Source organism: Monopterus albus, unplaced genomic scaffold, assembly GCF_001952655.1.
Source record: "Monopterus albus unplaced genomic scaffold, M_albus_1.0 scaffold172.1, whole genome shotgun sequence".
In the NCBI taxonomy this organism is placed as follows: Eukaryota; Metazoa; Chordata; class Actinopteri; order Synbranchiformes; family Synbranchidae; genus Monopterus; species Monopterus albus.
Window position 1 is genome coordinate 2,035,920 of NW_018128052.1, and position 17,952 is coordinate 2,053,871.

Consider the following 17,952-nt stretch of genomic DNA (forward strand, 5'->3'; position numbering starts at 1 on the left):
GGGGGGGGGGAGGAAGAGGAGAATTGAACAGTATGAGTACATGATCCTAAGTCATCAGCCGTACAGAAACACAATTAATACAGTAGCAAAACAAAACAAAAAAAAGTGAAACGTCATCCAATGCAGCAAGTCTTTTATTTCAATGACGTGTTCAGAGTATTCACTTTACTTACAAAAACATTTTCCCTTTTTGAAGCTACTGCACAAAATTACCAGACAAGTTTGCCAGTACAAGTCTAAAAAAATTCTATCAAGCGCTCTTTTTGGCTCCAAACTTATTGTTGAGCCCTCTTTGGAAAGAACGATTATTACAATTGCCTTTGTACAACCTGTACATTCACACACCCGCATACAGTACATTTGTTACAAACCTTCAGCAGGGTTGTACGTCACTGATATTTGGGTGTGGAAAGAGCTGCTATTGCTCAGTGTGAACAGTCTGATTCTACACTACCGAGTCTTAAAAGTCACATTACTGATATCAAAAGGCAAACAAACTTCCCACCAAAGCTGTGTGGGCATGATAAAAGGTTCTCACACTGGAATGTTTGACTTTCTTCTTGAGAAAACATCCTAAGTTTTGTATCCACTGTAAACACAAATGCATTATCATTTAAAAGCTGAGACCATTTAAGCAACTGAATGCTACTGAACATCAGAAAGTCAAATGCAGATTGCAATCCATGATCTAGGAAGAACTCCATCCTAAAATAAATACTTATAAATAATACAAAATATATTAGTTTGAAATATCTTGGGTGTTTTTGCATGCCTCAGCATATCTGTGAATGCACGACTGTCAGAAGGTTTTGTACTGTACACATGAGCAGATGAATCCTAAACCATTAGCATCAGAGAGAGAAATAAATCTCACAAGTTGACATTTAACATGCTTAAAAACATCACAATCCTCCAAACATAAAAATGAAAATATAATCTACAAGAACATGAGAGACTATCTGGAAGTTGATGGAGGTGGCAGGTCTGTGGTGTACCAGCGATCACAATGAATCACATGCCTTTCTAGTGAGTGCATGTTACGCATTATATGTGGTGGATGAAAGCTAATACAGCGAGAAGGGGCCATGGGCTCAGCCTGTGAAACCTTTAGCCACGTCTGGTAGTGAAACTGTAGGACAGGTGGGGTTTAAATTCAGACAACAGTTCATACAAATAACCACCCAGTCAACCAGCACTGGCTAAAAACATGCACCTCTCCCGAAAGCACAGGTAGAAATTCACTTTCCTGTACGACTCTGATTGAATAACATATATATGAGATATATATATATCATATATGCATTTAAAATGCACATCTATGGACTTATAAACATTTATTCACTCTTCATGTGATGACAAACACCTCTTATCAGTTTATTTTAGAATGTCTTTAAAAATATAAAGTTAAAAAAAAAACTCGTCCTACTGGAGCCCAGTTGGACAAACCATGCAGTGCTCTCCTAACATACATAAAGCAAATAAATAAATAAATCTGGGAAGTGGCACATCCTATAAAGCTACTTGACTAGTAAACCGATATGCATGATGTTGGCTTTCATGCCTAAAATTAGAAGAAACACAAGCTTTCAAATGACCCTGTTTTGGATTTTCCATCTTGGACCGTAATAATCTGTAGAAACTCAATCACCACAGTGGGAAGGAGCAGTAACTTCACATGCTCACAACCACACCCAGCCAACTCAAAAACATTACAAAAACAACAGGATCCTTCGATGGGATGATTTCAGCCTTGGATGGCCTTGTATAATTCTACAGATACAGTAGTGTGTGTGTGTGTGTGTATGTGTGTGTATAGTACAGTAGGTATAAAAGAAAGACAACTTGAGACTGTACCTCTGCTGAATGTTCTTCACCCCTCTGACTAAACTTGCACCATCACATATTTTCTGTTATGCTAAATGAATATAGCATTAAGATGCTATTTGTGAAAACACCACACTCAGGGAAAGCCGATTCATACGAGCAGCACTCATGGTGCAGTGAGAGGGGTGGAGAATCTAAGAGCCAGGCTGTGTTGTCTGTGTAACGGCAGTTTTTGTGTGGAATTTATTTATGCGTGCACTAAGGAAGAAAAAAGTGAGAATCTGTTCTTAGATTTCAGACCTGTGTTTGTGTGTGTGGAGCCATGTTTAGCAAGCACAATCCTGATGGGATTTCTGTGGCTGCTCGTTGAGCTGTGGCCCCTGTTTAGCTCCAGTGACAGTTGGGTCGTTGTTGTCCAGACTCTCTGCCATCCTCTCACAGATGATGTCCACCAGCCGCTCGAATGTCTGCTTCACATTAATGTTGTCTTTAGCGCTCGCTTCAAAGTACTCGAAACCTGCCGGGATGGGTGATAAAGGCAGAGCCAGGCTACGGTTACACTTACTGTCCCACTGTGAAGCTTAACCAGCTAATCCATTCATCTCATCATGTTAAGGCTATGGTCAGAAACACAGCTCAGACCTCATTCATTGTTCCCTCCATATCAGATTAAAGTATTTCTAAATTAAATCTATTTGCAAGTCTTGAAAACAACTCATTCTGTTTTTACTGACCATATTTAAATCTCTAGTGGTTTCCAATTCAGTCCAATTACAATCAAATGACATACATGAGTCAGTCTGACCCCTCAGATCCCCCCACAAGCCACATGTTTTTGATTTGACAAGTTTTAAAAAGGAGAAAAAAATGTCTAAAATATAAAAGCAAATACTTGCACTCTGTGCCTCTGCAAGTTGCCTTACGAGGACTAAAATAAGTCTTTTCTTAAAACTGACACATACTGCTAGTTCAGACTCAAGTTAGGATGGTTTGTTTGCACTGCTGCTTTTTAGTTGTGATGCTGTAAAGTAGAGTAAGTGCATCAGTTTCAAAGTGTGAAATTATGTCACATGGAAAGCTGATGACCTGTGTAATTCTTCTGGGGAGACCGTTACAGTCTTGAAACCATGACCAGACCTCCACCATGTTTCACTGAAGGCTGCTACACTCATTCTCCCTCCTCTCTCCAACTCTTCTTCTCACATACTGTCAACGACTGGACCTGAACATTTCAAACTTCCATTCATCGCTCCATAAGACTCCACTGATCTTCACTCCAATCTTTGCCAGCTTTTGTGTATCTCAGCCTTTTCTCCCTGTCCCCTTTCTGTGTCCAAGTGGTTTCTTGGCTGCTGTTCTTCCACAAAGGCCGCTCCTGATCGAGCTTCTTCGGCCTGTGGAAGGATAAACATTGAAAACAACTCATTCTGTTTTTACTGACCATATTTAAATCTCTAGTGGTTTCCAATTCAGTCTAATTACAATCAAATGACATACATGAGTCAGTCTGACCCCTCAGATCCCCCCACAAGCCACATGTTTTTGATTTGACAAGTTTTAAAAAGGAGAAAAAAATGTCTAAAATATAAAAGCAAATACTTGCACTCTGTGCCTCTACAAGTTGCCTTACGAGGACTAAAATAAGTCTTTTCTTAAAACTGACACATACTGCTAGTTCAGACTCGAGTTAGGATGGTTTGTTTGCACTGCTGCTTTTTAGTTGTGATGCTGTAAAGTAGAGTAAGTGCATCAGTTTCAAAGTGTGAAATTATGTCACATGGAAAGCTGATGACCTGTGTAATTCTTCTGGGGAGACCGTTAAAGTCTTGAAACCATGACAGTCCCTCCACCATGTTTCACTGAAGGCTGCTACACTCATTCTCCCTCCTCTCTCCAACTCTTCTTCTCACATACTGTCAACGACTGGACCTGAACATTTCAAACTTCCATTCATCGCTCCATAAGACTCCACTGATCTTCACTCCAATCTTTGCCAGCTTTTGTGTATCTCAGCCTTTTCTCCCTGTCCCCTTTCTGTGTCCAAGTGGTTTCTTGGCTGCTGTTCTTCCACAAAGGGCGCTCCTGATCGAGCTTCTTCGGCCTGTGGAAGGATAAACATGGCGTCCAGATGAAGCTGCCAGATGCTGAGTCAGCTCTTTGCTGGACTTCCTCCGGCCTCTCGAAGAATAAACTCTGAGAAACCTCTCATCAGATTCAGACAGTGTTCTGGGTCTTCCACTCCTGGTTTTGTCCCTGACCTCTCTGGATTCTTCGTATTTCTTTAGAACAGCTTAAATACCACATCTTGAGTGTCCAGTTTGTTTGCCAATTTATTTTTCTAGCATTTTTTTTTAATACTTTTTACATATTTCCTAAATTTTCCAGTTGTATTCTGATAAATATAGTCATCATAACATTGCTAAAACAACAAATCTAATGGTGGCCTAAGACCTTTGCACAGTACTGTAATTTAGCCTGTCATCTGTCCCCCTCCTTGAAGAACAGAGCTGTAGGGCATAATTATCTTTACTTTTCGCTAATCCTCTCAGCAGAGGAAGATCATCACCAGGAGTGGAACAATAAAAGAGACATGGTTTCCAGTTTTCATTCTGACCACTTGACTTACCCAGCTGTTCTGACCCCTCTCTGTGGCTACCACTCGTTCATCCTCCATATCACATTTGTTCCCCACCAAGAGGACCTGAGCGTTGTCCCATGAGTACGTCTTGATCTGGGTCGACCTGTTAGCAGACACAGCGTGGGGCCGTCAGCTATAATGAGTTAATTTCTTGCTGAAGCAGCTGTTCACAAAGTACAGTAATCCAACAGAACTCACTCATGTGCTTCATCTGCATTTTGCCAATGCGCAATGAAAATCATTTTAAAAATTATTTATTTTTTACAACCATTACTGATGCTTATATTTGCATTTTATTTCAATTCAGTTCAGTCTGATTTGGATAGCACCAAATCACAACAACAACCATCTCAGGGCACTGTACCTAGTAAGGTACCTATACCTTACAGTATTATAGAGAAAACACCAACAAATCCCCCTTGAGCAAGCACTTGGTGGTGATAATAACAATGCTGATACCTTCACAAGCGCTAACAAGCGCCCAAACAAGTTTCAAACAAGTTTTTCACAGTTTCTTTTGGACTCGTCTAACTACTCCTGCAGTTCAACTGTGACCCCCGATCTCAGAAATTCAGCCTGCGGGTAAAGTATGGTCCCAAACAACAGGAAAGCAAATGGAAATGACTAAATAAGATCACAGGTCATTAAGTTGCCACCTTCATGCACGCACACGTGCATAATGGGTTGTCCCTCACCAGTCTTGCACAGCAATGAAGGACTCCTCGTTGGTGATGTCATACATGAGGATGAAGCCCATGGCTCCCCTGTAGTAGGCTGTGGTGATCGTCCTGTAGCGCTCCTGGCCGGCGGTGTCCTTGAGAAATACACCAATGTTTTTACTTGAGTGTAATTTTTGAGTATATACAGTATTATTGTCAGACCAGGATAAGTTTTACATTCATATAAATACACAAACCCACCCTGCTATTTCAAGGACACGGATACAACAATGTTCTGACCCTGGAACAGTCTTTCAAACTTTCTTAAAGAACCTGTAACAAGACAGCAGCTGGCGGGATTTTTTAAAAACCTTTTTTTTTAATTTCCAGACAGTTGTCACACGGCACCTGCAAACAATTTATGGCTGTGCATGTGCCTCCTGATGATTGTCTAGGTTTAACATTCAGCCAAACTCCCATGAGCATTAGGTATTCCTCTGGTGTCACCAGGGTTAGGCTTTATGGCTTATGTTAAGTACACTTCAAGGGTATTGCCATTACACAGCAGATGAAGTGACTCTGGGAACTGGAAAGGCCGGTTCAACAGCTGGTAATTATTAGAAATACATGCTAACAGAGACCGCTCAGGTCACAGACTTGACAGTGCAGCATAAAAAAACATGCATTTTTTAGCAAAGACAACCTGCAGGCAGTAACAAAATGAGCCTTTACTCTCAATGAATAATGAAGCGCTGAAAATACAGGGTAGGCCACCTCCAATACCGGTGCCACGCTCTCGAGTACATGGGCTACTTTTCCGTGGCCCACGCTGTATTAGTCAATTAATTGATTAGTCAACTATCTTGATAATTTATTGGCTGATTTTCAAGGGTATTTTCAAGCCATTTTCCCCATCGACTGTAAAAATTATGGACAAGCTAAAAGCTCCCAGAAATGAAGACACCAAAGCTTGGTCGCCCCCTGGTGGCTGGTTGCACTATAGGTGTTAAACAGCAGACGGGACATGAGCCAAACTAAAACCTCAAAGTACAAATCAAATACATTTTTCCCCAGAGGTCACTTCTGTGGTTTCTTTGGTAGATATTGTCACACTGATGTGTGTACAAGTGTTTTAATAAGTTATCTGATAGTATAAAAAGAGGTGTATTTTGGTTGATGTGACAGCTTTGATTGGTGGTCCGATGCAGTCGCTCCATTTCTGGTTGCTACTGCACAGAATTTGGTTGTAAAAAAGCAAGATGGCAGCTGCTATAGTCATTATATTTTGGCTTCATTTTTGCACAGTGGAGAGAAGTGGTGATGCCATGTCCATTATATATACAGTCAGTTCAAAAGACATTTGAAGAAATTACTTTAGACTATGGCAAACTGGATTGCACATTTTACAGACTAAAGGATTATCTGAGAAAATAATAAACAGATTGTCAGTGAAAAAAATCATCATTTGCAACCTTAAATATTATATCAGGGATGCCACTACTGTTGAATTTTGGTATATTGTTCATGGAGATGAATAGACTGTTTAAATCCTGTACAGGCATTTCTGCCACAACATTTCTAATTAAAGACACCATTAAAAGGATAAGACTGGTCATTTCTAGATTAACAGTACTTTCAGCAATCTCCATACAGAGACTAAAACTGACAATGAATTGGCTCTGTCAGCGAGTCAGTCCAAGTTTAGCTTGTTCTTCTGTGACAGACAACCAGTGTTGTTCAAAAACTATTAAAAACACATCAGGGAAACACACCACTGCACCAGGTGACATTTTTCGTAAGAAAAACACCAGGCCCGACTATGTCGCCCCAAAGTCTCCATGAGGCCATCATTTCCTTAAGTTGGTGTGAGTTAGAGTCAGCTGCACAGGCACAAGATTCTGTGTGAGCTCTCAGCTTTGTTTACATTTTGGTAGCTCCTCATGCTCAGGTCTGGGGTTTGCCAATGAAGAAATATGTCACCCAGTGCAGTGTTTCACTGATGTTTTTAATCCTTTCTGAACAACATCAGAGGTCTATGACACATAAGAAAATCACTGCTGGGTTTATTCTCTGTATGGGGAATGTTGAAAATACTACTAATGCATTAAATGACAGGCCTTATTCTTTAAAAAAAAAGCAGCACTGTTGTCATATAGTACTGTTAGTTACCATAGGCTGAGTGTGCACTGTTGCTGTATTATGGAGAGAAATACAATTATCAAACTGGACTCTGTATCAGTAGATAGAGAAAATACTGATTGTAACATCTGTAGTAATTATGTAACGTAAAATAAATGCATGTCCATAGACCTCTCCACCTGTTGCATCCTTCTTCAACAGTACTGTACCTGACTCTACCATAGTTCAAGACAGAAAGCACAGTGCTCATACAGCAAAGACATTAATTTCTGTTTTCAAATTCTGCAGGAGTTCACAGCAAAGCATCAGCCACAGAAAAGCATGTGTCTTCCCTAAATATTTTTCCACACTTCTCTTATGACCCTCAAAAACCCCTTTGTGTGCTCTGAGAACCACCAAACAATCTATAACTGGACACCTCAGCACTGTGTGTTCACTTCCTCACCCAAATCTGCAGCTTTATCCTCTTATCATTCCTGTAGATGGTTTTGACCTTGAAGTCGATGCCCACCGTGCTGACAAAGGCTGGCGTGAATGAGTCATCTGCATAGCGGAAAAGAAAGGAAGTTTTTCCTACGCTGCTGTTGCCGATGATAAGGATTTTAAACATGTAATCAAAGTTCTGGTCCGAGGACTCCTTCTGTCCATATGTGGCATTTGCAGACGCCATCTATACAAGGACAGAAATTGCACAGTAATCGGTTACAAAGCAGATGTTTCAGAAAACAATACATTATTATTTACACATGCTGGACCAAAAAACAAACTTCTTACACAACAACACCACTTCAAACTATAGTTACAAAAATAAAAAGCTGAATCTGGCTCTGACAGCATCTGCAAAAACTAAACATTGTATGAACTTTGCAAAAGGTAGAATTTACTTGCTGAGCTGTTGTATCTGATTCCATCAGACTGTGAATGCGCTCCATGTAGCTACTGTGTCATACACAAGTCCTGATAAAGACACTCTTTATAAATTTGTTTGCATAATTTTGTATGAATCCATTTTAAATGCCTGAAAGGCTGTAAACATAAAAAAAAACATTTATTTACAAACTGCATTCAACAGACACAGACTCCATTGAGAAGAAAACTGCTGACAGAGAAAAGATCAAATCTTTGATATCAGCTAGACACGCTCTCTGAAGCTGTTTTTTTGACTGACACAGCAGATTCAGGTTTGATTTGAGTGAGCTTTACAGTGAAGTCAACACCTCTGAACCTCAGAATGCAACAACACATCATCAGCTGGGTAAAACCAGCCTGTCTTATGATGGTCTAAACCCAGCACACGTTCCCCATTAGTGAGTCAATAGTCCAATACTTCATAACATCTGCTTCACAATAATATGAAAAGTTGACATCGAAGGATCAAAAGCAACATCTCTATGAAACACATAGCCAATGCAAAAAAATTTGGAATTGTGTCAAAGGTTGTCAGGTGGAAAAGAAAAGCCTGAACAGTAAAATAATAATAAAAAACCTGAGTGGTTTTAATTATGCACTGAAGAACAAATGGGAGCCTTTTCACTTTTTTCAGGACAGAGTATGTATCAAGAGGGCTTGGCAGCTGCTAAATATTTCAAATATCAAATCTATTTAATTGTGTGACTATTTCTAGTTGGTTTGGCTTGTTTCAAACTCATGTGTCATCTGTGAAACACATCATGACAGGCAATATTAACTAATGCACCGAAACCCTGGCACAGATCAAACCATGAGAATTCATATGGCATATGAGTAAAACAGCCTTACAGACCCTTTAACTCGTGATGGGTTTAACTAATGTCATATGGTCTGTTCTGTATAAAGTCAGATTACACTCCATATGGTTCGCAGCAGTCTCACTGACATACTGTAGCTTTTATCTGCGCACAAACGGTTGCAGCCGTTTCGCCAAGAGGCTGTGTCAATACAACCAGCCAATACTCATTTACAGCCGTGAGTGTTTCCACTTAATGTCAATACCCCTGGTTGGACAAGAATGCTCCGCACAGCCCGGTGCAAAATAAGGGGACGGAAGCACCAGGTCTTAGCAGGCTAAGAGTCAGCTAAACCCACTGTCATTTCCCATTCAAAGAGGGGAGGAACCTATGCGGAGCGCTAGGGCTAGCCTGTATTATGAATAATCATACTGTGGACCAGAATTTGTCTTATAGGCCAAGGTAAATTAGAGAAAAAGAAGACGCCCATAGTGCCCTGTGACTGTTTAGAGCACAATATGATGCCAGTTTAAATGGACTGACCTAAGACACATAATCCACAGTGGAGCTTATCCAGAGTTATTTAGCTAGGTTAGTAGTAAATACACTAAGCTAGTTGCCTAAAACTGACAGTCTGCTTCACGATAGCTGAAGAAAATCCCATGAAATGCAGTACAAGGCGGTCTACTACACAGTACTACATGCCGAAAGTAAAGATCAAATGACTGTTAAAGGGATGGAAGCAAAGCAGAAAAAGACGTAGTTTTACCCTTTAAAAGGGATGAGAATAGCTAGGCGAGCATCTCTGCCTACAGTGCTAACGTAACGTTCCGTTACCAGTATCTATTAGTGGCAGCAGGAGCTAGCTAAGCATCTCAGCTATGTCAAATGAAGGTTACGCCTCCTTATTTACGGTTAAATTTTCTAACTAAATCCCATATACCATAGGCGACTAATTACCTATATGTCATCTCTTGCTACTGTTAGACTTAACACAACCGGACAATGACAAAAAACACAATGTTTACCTTGAAATTTGTAATTTTTTCCCTACGGCGTCGCTGCAGCAGCTAGCCCAATGTCCAGCTTTGCACCTGCAGTAGCACTTGCGCTTCTTGAGACAAACTCGGCCTAAGGGCTTACGGAGCATAAAGATGATTGACAGCACGACTGGCCAATCAGAGAAGAGAAGATACTCATTCCCACGGACTGAACCCCGCCCCCAACCATTTTATGAAAATGTCAGGTTTACTAACGATTATTGATAATAAATAACCAATTATCTCCTTAACATTGTGTTTTGTTGCTTGGCTTTTCTTCCTCATAGTTTGAAATTACATAGATCATACTACTGCATAGAAAAAATTTAGAGTGGGCACCTTATTACTGCCACAAACTGAGCTTGCACATTTGATAAAGGAGACCAAATATGGAAAGGATAATAAACGATAGTTTATTATATTAAATAAAGACTTATTTCATATTTTATACAGTATGTTATATGGGCTATGCATGGTCTGCTATGGAAAAAATATTTTTCCAAATATTCACAGACAAAGAATGTGCAGCATGTTACCCTATATCATGACATTGCTGTTTTGGATAAGTTAGACTCCTGAGAATTCTAACTCTTGTGAACAAACTAAAAAGCAAAATATAAATATTTCAAGATTAGGAAAAGTCATTTAGTATTAAAACAATACAACAATGTCAAATATGTATTTTAAGTTGTTAAAAAGGCCCCAGTGATTTCAGGTCTGTAAACAGATCACTCACTTTGACATCAGTGGCAAAGTATTGAGACCATTTACTTAAGTAAAAGTAGTACCAATGTAAAAAGACTCTATTATTAGTAATCTTTCAGCATTGACAAAGTTGCATAGGTATCATTGGCAAAACTTGTAAAAAAAAAAAAGGCAAAAAACATTGGGCCCTATATGGGCAACCCACTGTGGGCCACAGTACAGGTGTGAAATCTGGGACACATGTTGGGCCATGGTAGGCCAGCCTAAAGTGTGGGCTCATTACAGGCTGCCCACACTGGGCATAATGGGACCCCGTCGGGGCCCTGAAAGATTTTAAGCTTCATAAACGAAGATGTTAAGGCAAAAGTGTTGCATTGAAATGCATACAATTGTACAGGTGTACCTAATAAAATGGCTGGTGAGTGTATACAGGTAGCCCACTGTGAGTATACTGTATACTGCAGTGTCATGGGTACACTGGACACACTATGGGCATAGCATGGGCATCCAGTGCCGGCTTTTGTGGGCAGCCCACCGTTTATCTTGCCCACAGAAATCCACACGGGGGCCCCTATAGGTCGGCCCATGGGGGGCCCATAGCAGTATTACCCTCTGGGGGCCCCATGTGGGTTTTCTGTTGGCAACCAATTGTGGGTTTGCCAATAGAAAACCCACATGTGAGCCCAAAGAGGCAGAACTGCTGTGGCCACCACATGGCTAACCCACAGGGGCCCTATGTGGGATTAATGTGAGTTTACCCATATCCACATTGCTCACAATAAAGCCGAACTTTCCCACAGTGGGCTCACATGGGCATGTTTGCTGGGGTGTATTGGCTTTTATTACAGTTGGTAAATACACACCTATCATTTTATTCAGTGTGGTAAGTTGGATCCGAGCGGCCAGGAATGTAGGAGACAGACTTGAAAAATACATCAGGTTTCTCAAATCAAAAATTTATTTTAAACAAGTGCCAGCAAAACAAAATCACCAAACAAAAAAAATGGTTAACTTCACGTAACTGAAGAAAACTCAACTCAAAATAACTCAACACAACTTACAGGCACGTGCACACAGCTACACTTAGACTGCCACACTCCAGCTGCTCCACCTCAGCTGATTAAATAGCCCCTGGTATCAATCAACCCTGTGACATCCTTGATGACATCAGAGAGCGTAAAAGAATGAGGAAGTGATTAACCACCTCCTCCTTTATCTTATATCCACATAATAAATTCAATCAAACATTTAATACACAGGTTAAGACATTAAGAAATAAACATCATTTATCTTAGGGACAAGTGGAGTGACCTCACCCACTTTGTCACATCCAGTTGCTTCACTCTTCTTGGTGTTTGGCTAAAAAGAAATTGTCAGTCAGACAGACCTGACGAAGCCTCTTGGATGAGAGGTGAAACATCTTCTACCTATAACCAAGTCCGGTTGATTTTTTTCCTACATTTTTTTCAGCAAAAGAAATTGTACTAATTGCAAATTGTATATGCTCGTCTAACCACAGGATTATTTGACTTTACTAATTTTATTGAGGCTTTATTATTTTGTATTGACATAAAAGAAGACAACAAGACATCAAGAAGTGAAAAGTGTTTTCTTTATTGGCAACAGTTCTAGTTGGAGAGAGGGCTAACACACCTGCAGTTAAACAGCAGAGTTTGGATTGTCAGAGCTGCAGAGGCTCAGTTCATGACCCATATTTATAAAGTCTCTAAGAAAAGAAATGCTGATCTAGGATGACTGTTGAGGTCATATGACTACACTTTCACTATGAATCAAAAAAGCCTCAGATCAGCATCCTTATTGTAAGATCCTACATGAATATGTGATCTGGGAAATCAGTGGAAACAGAGGAAGACAGGAAAGGAGAGATTCTAAAGAAAATCTAGACTGAAATCTGCCTCTTTTTATACCAAAATAAACACAAAAGTGAGTAGTTTTGCTTATGCACAATGTTATTTGCATGCAAAAAGTAATGAAATCAGAAGGAAAACAAGCAGAGTCATAGTTGTAATCTTTCCTGTTCGACGTTATCACACATGTTAATAGCTACATGTTAATACTAAAACTCAGCCTCAGGTAATACAGAAATAATAAATAAACTATACATGAAGCACTATGAGAAAAATGTACAAAACAATTAGTGACATGCAGGGAGACAGGCTTTGCATGTTGTGCTGGTTAAGCTGTTGTTACATAGTCCTTAGTCTTGAAGGCATCCTTGAGTGTTGGTCTGTTTGGTGTTGTATATGGCTACAGTGAGGATTGCACATGTTTTACTATAATACGTCACAACTATGACCAGAAAAAAAAACAACCCAAATTTGAAAATAAGGTGTAAAAAAAGCGTTCAGTTCACTCACATATTAAAACATTTACTCTGTTTTATGACAATACAATTAAACAACTTTCTCCACAGGATAAGTTTTGTAAGTCCTCTATACTCTCTTCATAATCTGTAAAACCTGCAATCAGTCATGCATTTCAGTACAATACAGCCAATTATAAAAAAAAGCAGCAAAACAAACAAAAAAAAACATCATCTAATCTTTGAGAGCTGTAGTGGTCCAGCCCGTGCAATTCAACTTATTCACCATGTGCCAACAGAAAAACAGTGAAACTGTCACATTATACATGTTCACTTGTACTGGAAGTGCAGAACTGTAGAAGTACCATACAAAGTGCTTTGGTTTATTTTTTTCTTAGTAAATACATCAAAAAAAGTCAACTCAGTCATTCACTCACAAAAAAGCACTTCAGTGCTTTTAAGACAGTATCAGTTCAGTTACTTTTGAACAGAAGTTACAAAAAAGAAACAGAGACGTTAGGGTCCGACTGGAACACAGAGCGCTACAATCAACTTTATCAGTCACCGATGGAAAGTAGCCAGTAGCAAAATGGAAATTACAGTACGGGTTGTGTCATGCTTGCTTGGCACTTGTTTTATCATCGCCTACGTCCCTGTGAAGAGCGAAAAATTGATCAGTGAAAAATAATTGAAAATATGAAAATAATTCTGGCACAGGAAATGGTCTCTTTACAGTTAGAGTTTTATATAAGTGGATGCTACCAGAATCTGTATTTAGGCTGGTGTATGCAGTGTTTGACATTAAGCAGTGATGTTTATGGATTTGAATGTAAATTGTAATGCATTTGCAGCTGTACTGTTGTTGTTAGGTTTTGCATGATGTTTGTGCTGATTGCTTGATAGCAATGACAAACAGTCTCTCAGTCAATTATCTCCAGTGTGTTCATGTTTTGGCTCAAGCCCTTTAAAGCCACAGTGAGAGCTAGCTATTGAGAAACACTATAAAGTGCAAAACATGATGGCAAAATAATAAAATGGGTGCCAAATAACAAGAATAAAAGTAACCAAAAATAAAACAAACAACTGATATTTTGGGTAGTCCTACAGTTAAATGTGTTTTGAATATATTTTCCATATGGGCCAAAACCATGCAAATCATGTACCTGCAGTGCCAAAACATCAGTTCCACTTGTCATCACTGGGAGGCACCGCATGCACAGCCAAGTGCAACACAACTTCGCTGTGCCTGGCTCAGTTCAGCTGCTGACAAAATCTCTCTTTAGGATTGTAAAAATAGGAAGAGTACATTGAAACATCTTTAAAATAATATGTACTACCAGCTCATTATAATAATATTCCTATCAACTGAACACAATTCACTGGGCTGGGCAATGTATACAGTAATGATAGTCACGCTTAATGTTTTGCTACATTTAAAGTTTCCTGCATAAAATCATGCATAGCTCCTTTCAGCCATTACTTCACTTACACTGCTTTAAAGTCTGCTATTTACTGCATCTTCATTTACTGTGTGTGGACTTAAATAAAACACAACAGAATTCACAAAAAGTAAAAACGCAAGCAAAACAGTCCCTGTAAATTGCAAGTTTGGCAAGATGTCTTACAAGACTGTTTCAAGAGCCATTCATCACTTCCTCACTTTCTACACAGATATTCCAAAAGAGGAAGAGAGTTCTGTCATGAGCTGTAGAAGGGCTTGGGCTGGCTGTTAAACAGGGAAGTTTTTGAAACTCTTCATTGCCTTTGTAGAACTTTATCCACAGCATGTCTTAGTGAAAGACACAGAGCACAAAGGACTGGTCAGAAACTCAGTTTCCCATCCTCATTTAGTTTGTCTCACTCCAGTGCAAGGGACTGCTGTGTAAAACGGCAGACTTTCTTAAAAGCCCCCGCAGCTGCCCACACTCCCCACTCCCTGACACTTGCTGTCACCCTGTCTGCAGAAACCAGAGGTGGTGGTGTTTGTTTGGAGTGGAAGAAGGGGAGTGACAGGGGACGAGGCACCAAAATCGAGAAAAATAATCAAAAAAGGCCAAAAGAAAAACAACCTTTGACTGGTGCTATGTGCCAATTCTGAAGCGTGGTCCCCCAGAGATGCCTTCTGGGTCTGTTTCTCTGTGTTCTGCCATATCTTTATCAGAGTCTAAAGAAAATGTCCTGCCAGAATCAGAGGTGAACAGTCTGGGGAGCTGGTGAGTTACAGCTGACACCTCATCCAATCCACTGCCAGAATCAGTTCTGGAGACTTCAGGCCCCTTACTGCTTCTGCAGCCCTCCTCTTCCTCAGATGGACTCTCAGTGTCTGACTCTCCTTCCTCTTCCAAAGTCAGCTCAAACTGGAACTTATCGGTGGAAGTGGAGCCACCACCCCCGCCAAGCACTGAAGCTTCTCGTGTAAGGGCTCTCTCTTCATGGGTCTCGGGGTTGGGTGAAGGGCTGTGGGGGATCATGCTCTGGTACCACTCTCTGTTATCCTCCAGTGTGTCCAGAATCTCCTGAGCATCAGGGTGGACCAGGTCAGCCCACGTCTCCCACAGAGGGTGAACAATGTAGTCAATAAATCCAACCTGGAAGACAGAGGCAAAAAGTGGATCTGGACCCTTTTTTGTTTCATTTTCTTTACATGTTTACATATTAATTTAACATTTTTTTAAATGATTTACAGTAGGTTTCTTGATTTCATGAAATGAGCACTGTGGTTTCTATGCTGTACCTGGTTCTTTTCTATGGAAGCGTTGTGTTTGTCACACATGGGGCTGATCTCCATGCCCTTGTCCCTTTCCCTGTCGCCCTGGGTGAAGAACTCCACCATGATGCGGTCTGTCCACTGTCGGTACAACTCAAGAGGCTTGGTGGGGTTACTCAGGTCTGCACAGTGCACCATGTTCTGTAGAACCTGCGGTGACAAATGAGCGGTGTGTGCAAATCAAATATATTTACATCAGATTCATTGTACTTATTTATTTTCTAAATTTAGTTTTTTTTTTCTTAATGGCAAATTGGTTTTCACCTGAATGCGGTCCGAATAGTTGTCCAGCAGAAGAACTCCTAGACTGGTGACTTTCTTAGTCTCCACCATGGTTTTCAGGTCTGCTAATAGGTTCATGTGTTTAGACATATCTGTGGCCAGCACCTGCAAAAACAACAATCAAATAAAATCTATTAGAATTCACTGTTTGAACACACAGAAAAGAAAACTGGTGAACTTCAGTATAAACAGTACTGCGTCTTAAGAGTTGTACCAATGTTGTCTCACCATGTCGATGGCCATTTTGCGCAGCGACTGTCTCTGTTTTTTGCTGAGGTTCTTAAAGATGTCACAGTTGTCGTCCTGCAGAAGCTTAAAGCCTACAGCCAGGTGGTGATTCTCCAGCACAGATGAGTCATTATACATTAAGGCCAGCTCTGAGTCTTAACATAAAAGGGCACAACTAGGTTTACAGACAGCACTGTAAACCACCCAGATGTCAAACAGATCTAGTTCTATGGACAGTGTTGTAGACGAGTCCTCAGTGTTCAAGTCTGAGTTGAGTCTAGAATCCTATGTCGAGTTCGAGTTGAGTCCCTGTTGCCCAAGTCACAGCCATCGAGGTCTACATTAAACACAACTAACTCTCACCATTATATATTCCAATACTTATATATATTCCATACTTTCTAGCAGTGTGTTGCAGAGGTCACGCTAGACTTTCTCACTGTCTGTCATTTTGATGAACAGGGTAAAAAAAAATTCCATCATAATTTATTATTACCCCTCAATTTAATTTTCATTTTTAATGATAAAACATATTTAATAGCACTTTTCATTCATTTTCATTTCATTTTTAAAATAATTAATATACGGAACAAGCTTATGTGCAGCCACTTTTCATGTCATTTATGAGAAGTTAGGCTAACTGAATTGAACTTAGCTGACCTGCTGCAGAGGTGATAGTCACTAGGTTTCTCATGGCCATTAAAATTTTGATCTGAAAGCTGAATCTACACTCTGCTGCCGCACTGAAGACTGGACTTGCCCATTTGATGGAAGTGGATACCGCACATGGTGCCAATGAACAGGTTTTAATATCAATATTTTACACCAAATTATTATAAGCTGTTACAAAAACAGGAAAAAAATTGTTCTTTCCAACTTCTGAGTCCAAATGCAGTCAATGCTCATTTCATGTCCAAGTCATCAGTGCTCAAGTCCGAGTCAAGTCATGAGTTCTGAAAATCTGGACTCGAGCTGGACTCCAGTCCGAGTCCTGGACTTGAGTACTACAACACTGCCAATGGAAACCCACAGTTAAATACACTCAGCGCCCATGCATGTAAGCATAATCCCTGTGGGGCTATGCTAACTCACTGGTGTTGATGAGAAACTGATTAGAAACTCCAGGGTGATCCACGTCATGGATGGCACTGGCAAACAGGGCGGCGAGGATCTCCAGATCGGTAAACACAGCCTAACACACACAAGCAGGAAGGGAGAGTCAATATGTGCTCGGCGTGACAGGACATGTACAGATCCTATTGTATTGAATAATGAAATTTGCATCTTTCTCTGTTGCATTAGACTAGCTGACTACCTCTAGTGCAGGTGTGGACAGTAACACATGTGTGGACTGGACCACATCTGCAGCGTGGATGTTGTTGTGGTAAGCCACGTCAGAGTGGTAATGATCCTCCAGTGTCATCATGAAGGTAATAAAAGTGTCCACAGGAATCTTAAAGGACTTTAGAAGGTCACGTTCCTACCAGAGCAGGAAAGAAGGAACACACCACACAGACAGACAGACAGACAAAAACACACGGGGTTATTCAACGTCAATCATTTATTAAAAGTTGGTTTTAATTTACTCTCTTGTTCATTCATTGAGTGCAAACGCTGTTATGGTGTCATCCACTACAAGGA

The 17,952-nt window shown here is 40.3% G+C and overlaps 2 protein-coding genes across 9 annotated transcripts in view; both read right to left on the reverse strand.

Annotated features, from left to right (window-relative positions):
• Positions 1–12: 12 nt before the first annotated feature.
• On the reverse strand, positions 13–10,108 carry LOC109969256 (ras-related protein Rab-3A-like). The gene is made up of 7 exons (XM_020615983.1): positions 9,995–10,108; positions 7,706–7,930; positions 5,158–5,276; positions 4,451–4,565; positions 3,807–3,925; positions 3,100–3,218; positions 13–2,404 (listed from the first exon to the last, which is right to left on the reverse strand). Exons 2-7 carry the CDS (start codon positions 7,928–7,930, stop codon positions 2,151–2,153), a joined length of 951 nt encoding a protein of 316 aa, XP_020471639.1. The 5' UTR covers positions 9,995–10,108; the 3' UTR covers positions 13–2,150.
• A 2,225-nt stretch (positions 10,109–12,333) lies between these two features.
• pde4ca (phosphodiesterase 4C, cAMP-specific a) overlaps positions 12,334–17,952 on the reverse strand; it is a 44,760-nt gene continuing 39,141 nt past the window's right edge. For 7 of the 8 annotated variants that reach the window (XM_020616022.1, XM_020616019.1, XM_020616023.1 and 4 more), the window contains 6 exons: positions 17,627–17,791; positions 17,404–17,503; positions 16,312–16,466; positions 16,066–16,188; positions 15,769–15,951; positions 12,334–15,622 (listed from right to left, as the gene is read on the reverse strand). In XM_020616022.1, coding sequence (XP_020471678.1) covers positions 15,116–15,622; positions 15,769–15,951; positions 16,066–16,188; positions 16,312–16,466; positions 17,404–17,503; positions 17,627–17,791 — 1,233 coding nt within the window. In that variant the 3' untranslated portion in view covers positions 12,334–15,115. The remainder of the gene's footprint in view (positions 15,623–15,768; positions 15,952–16,065; positions 16,189–16,311; positions 16,467–17,403; positions 17,504–17,626; positions 17,792–17,952) is intronic. The other variant, XR_002276239.1, reaches the window with a different exon arrangement.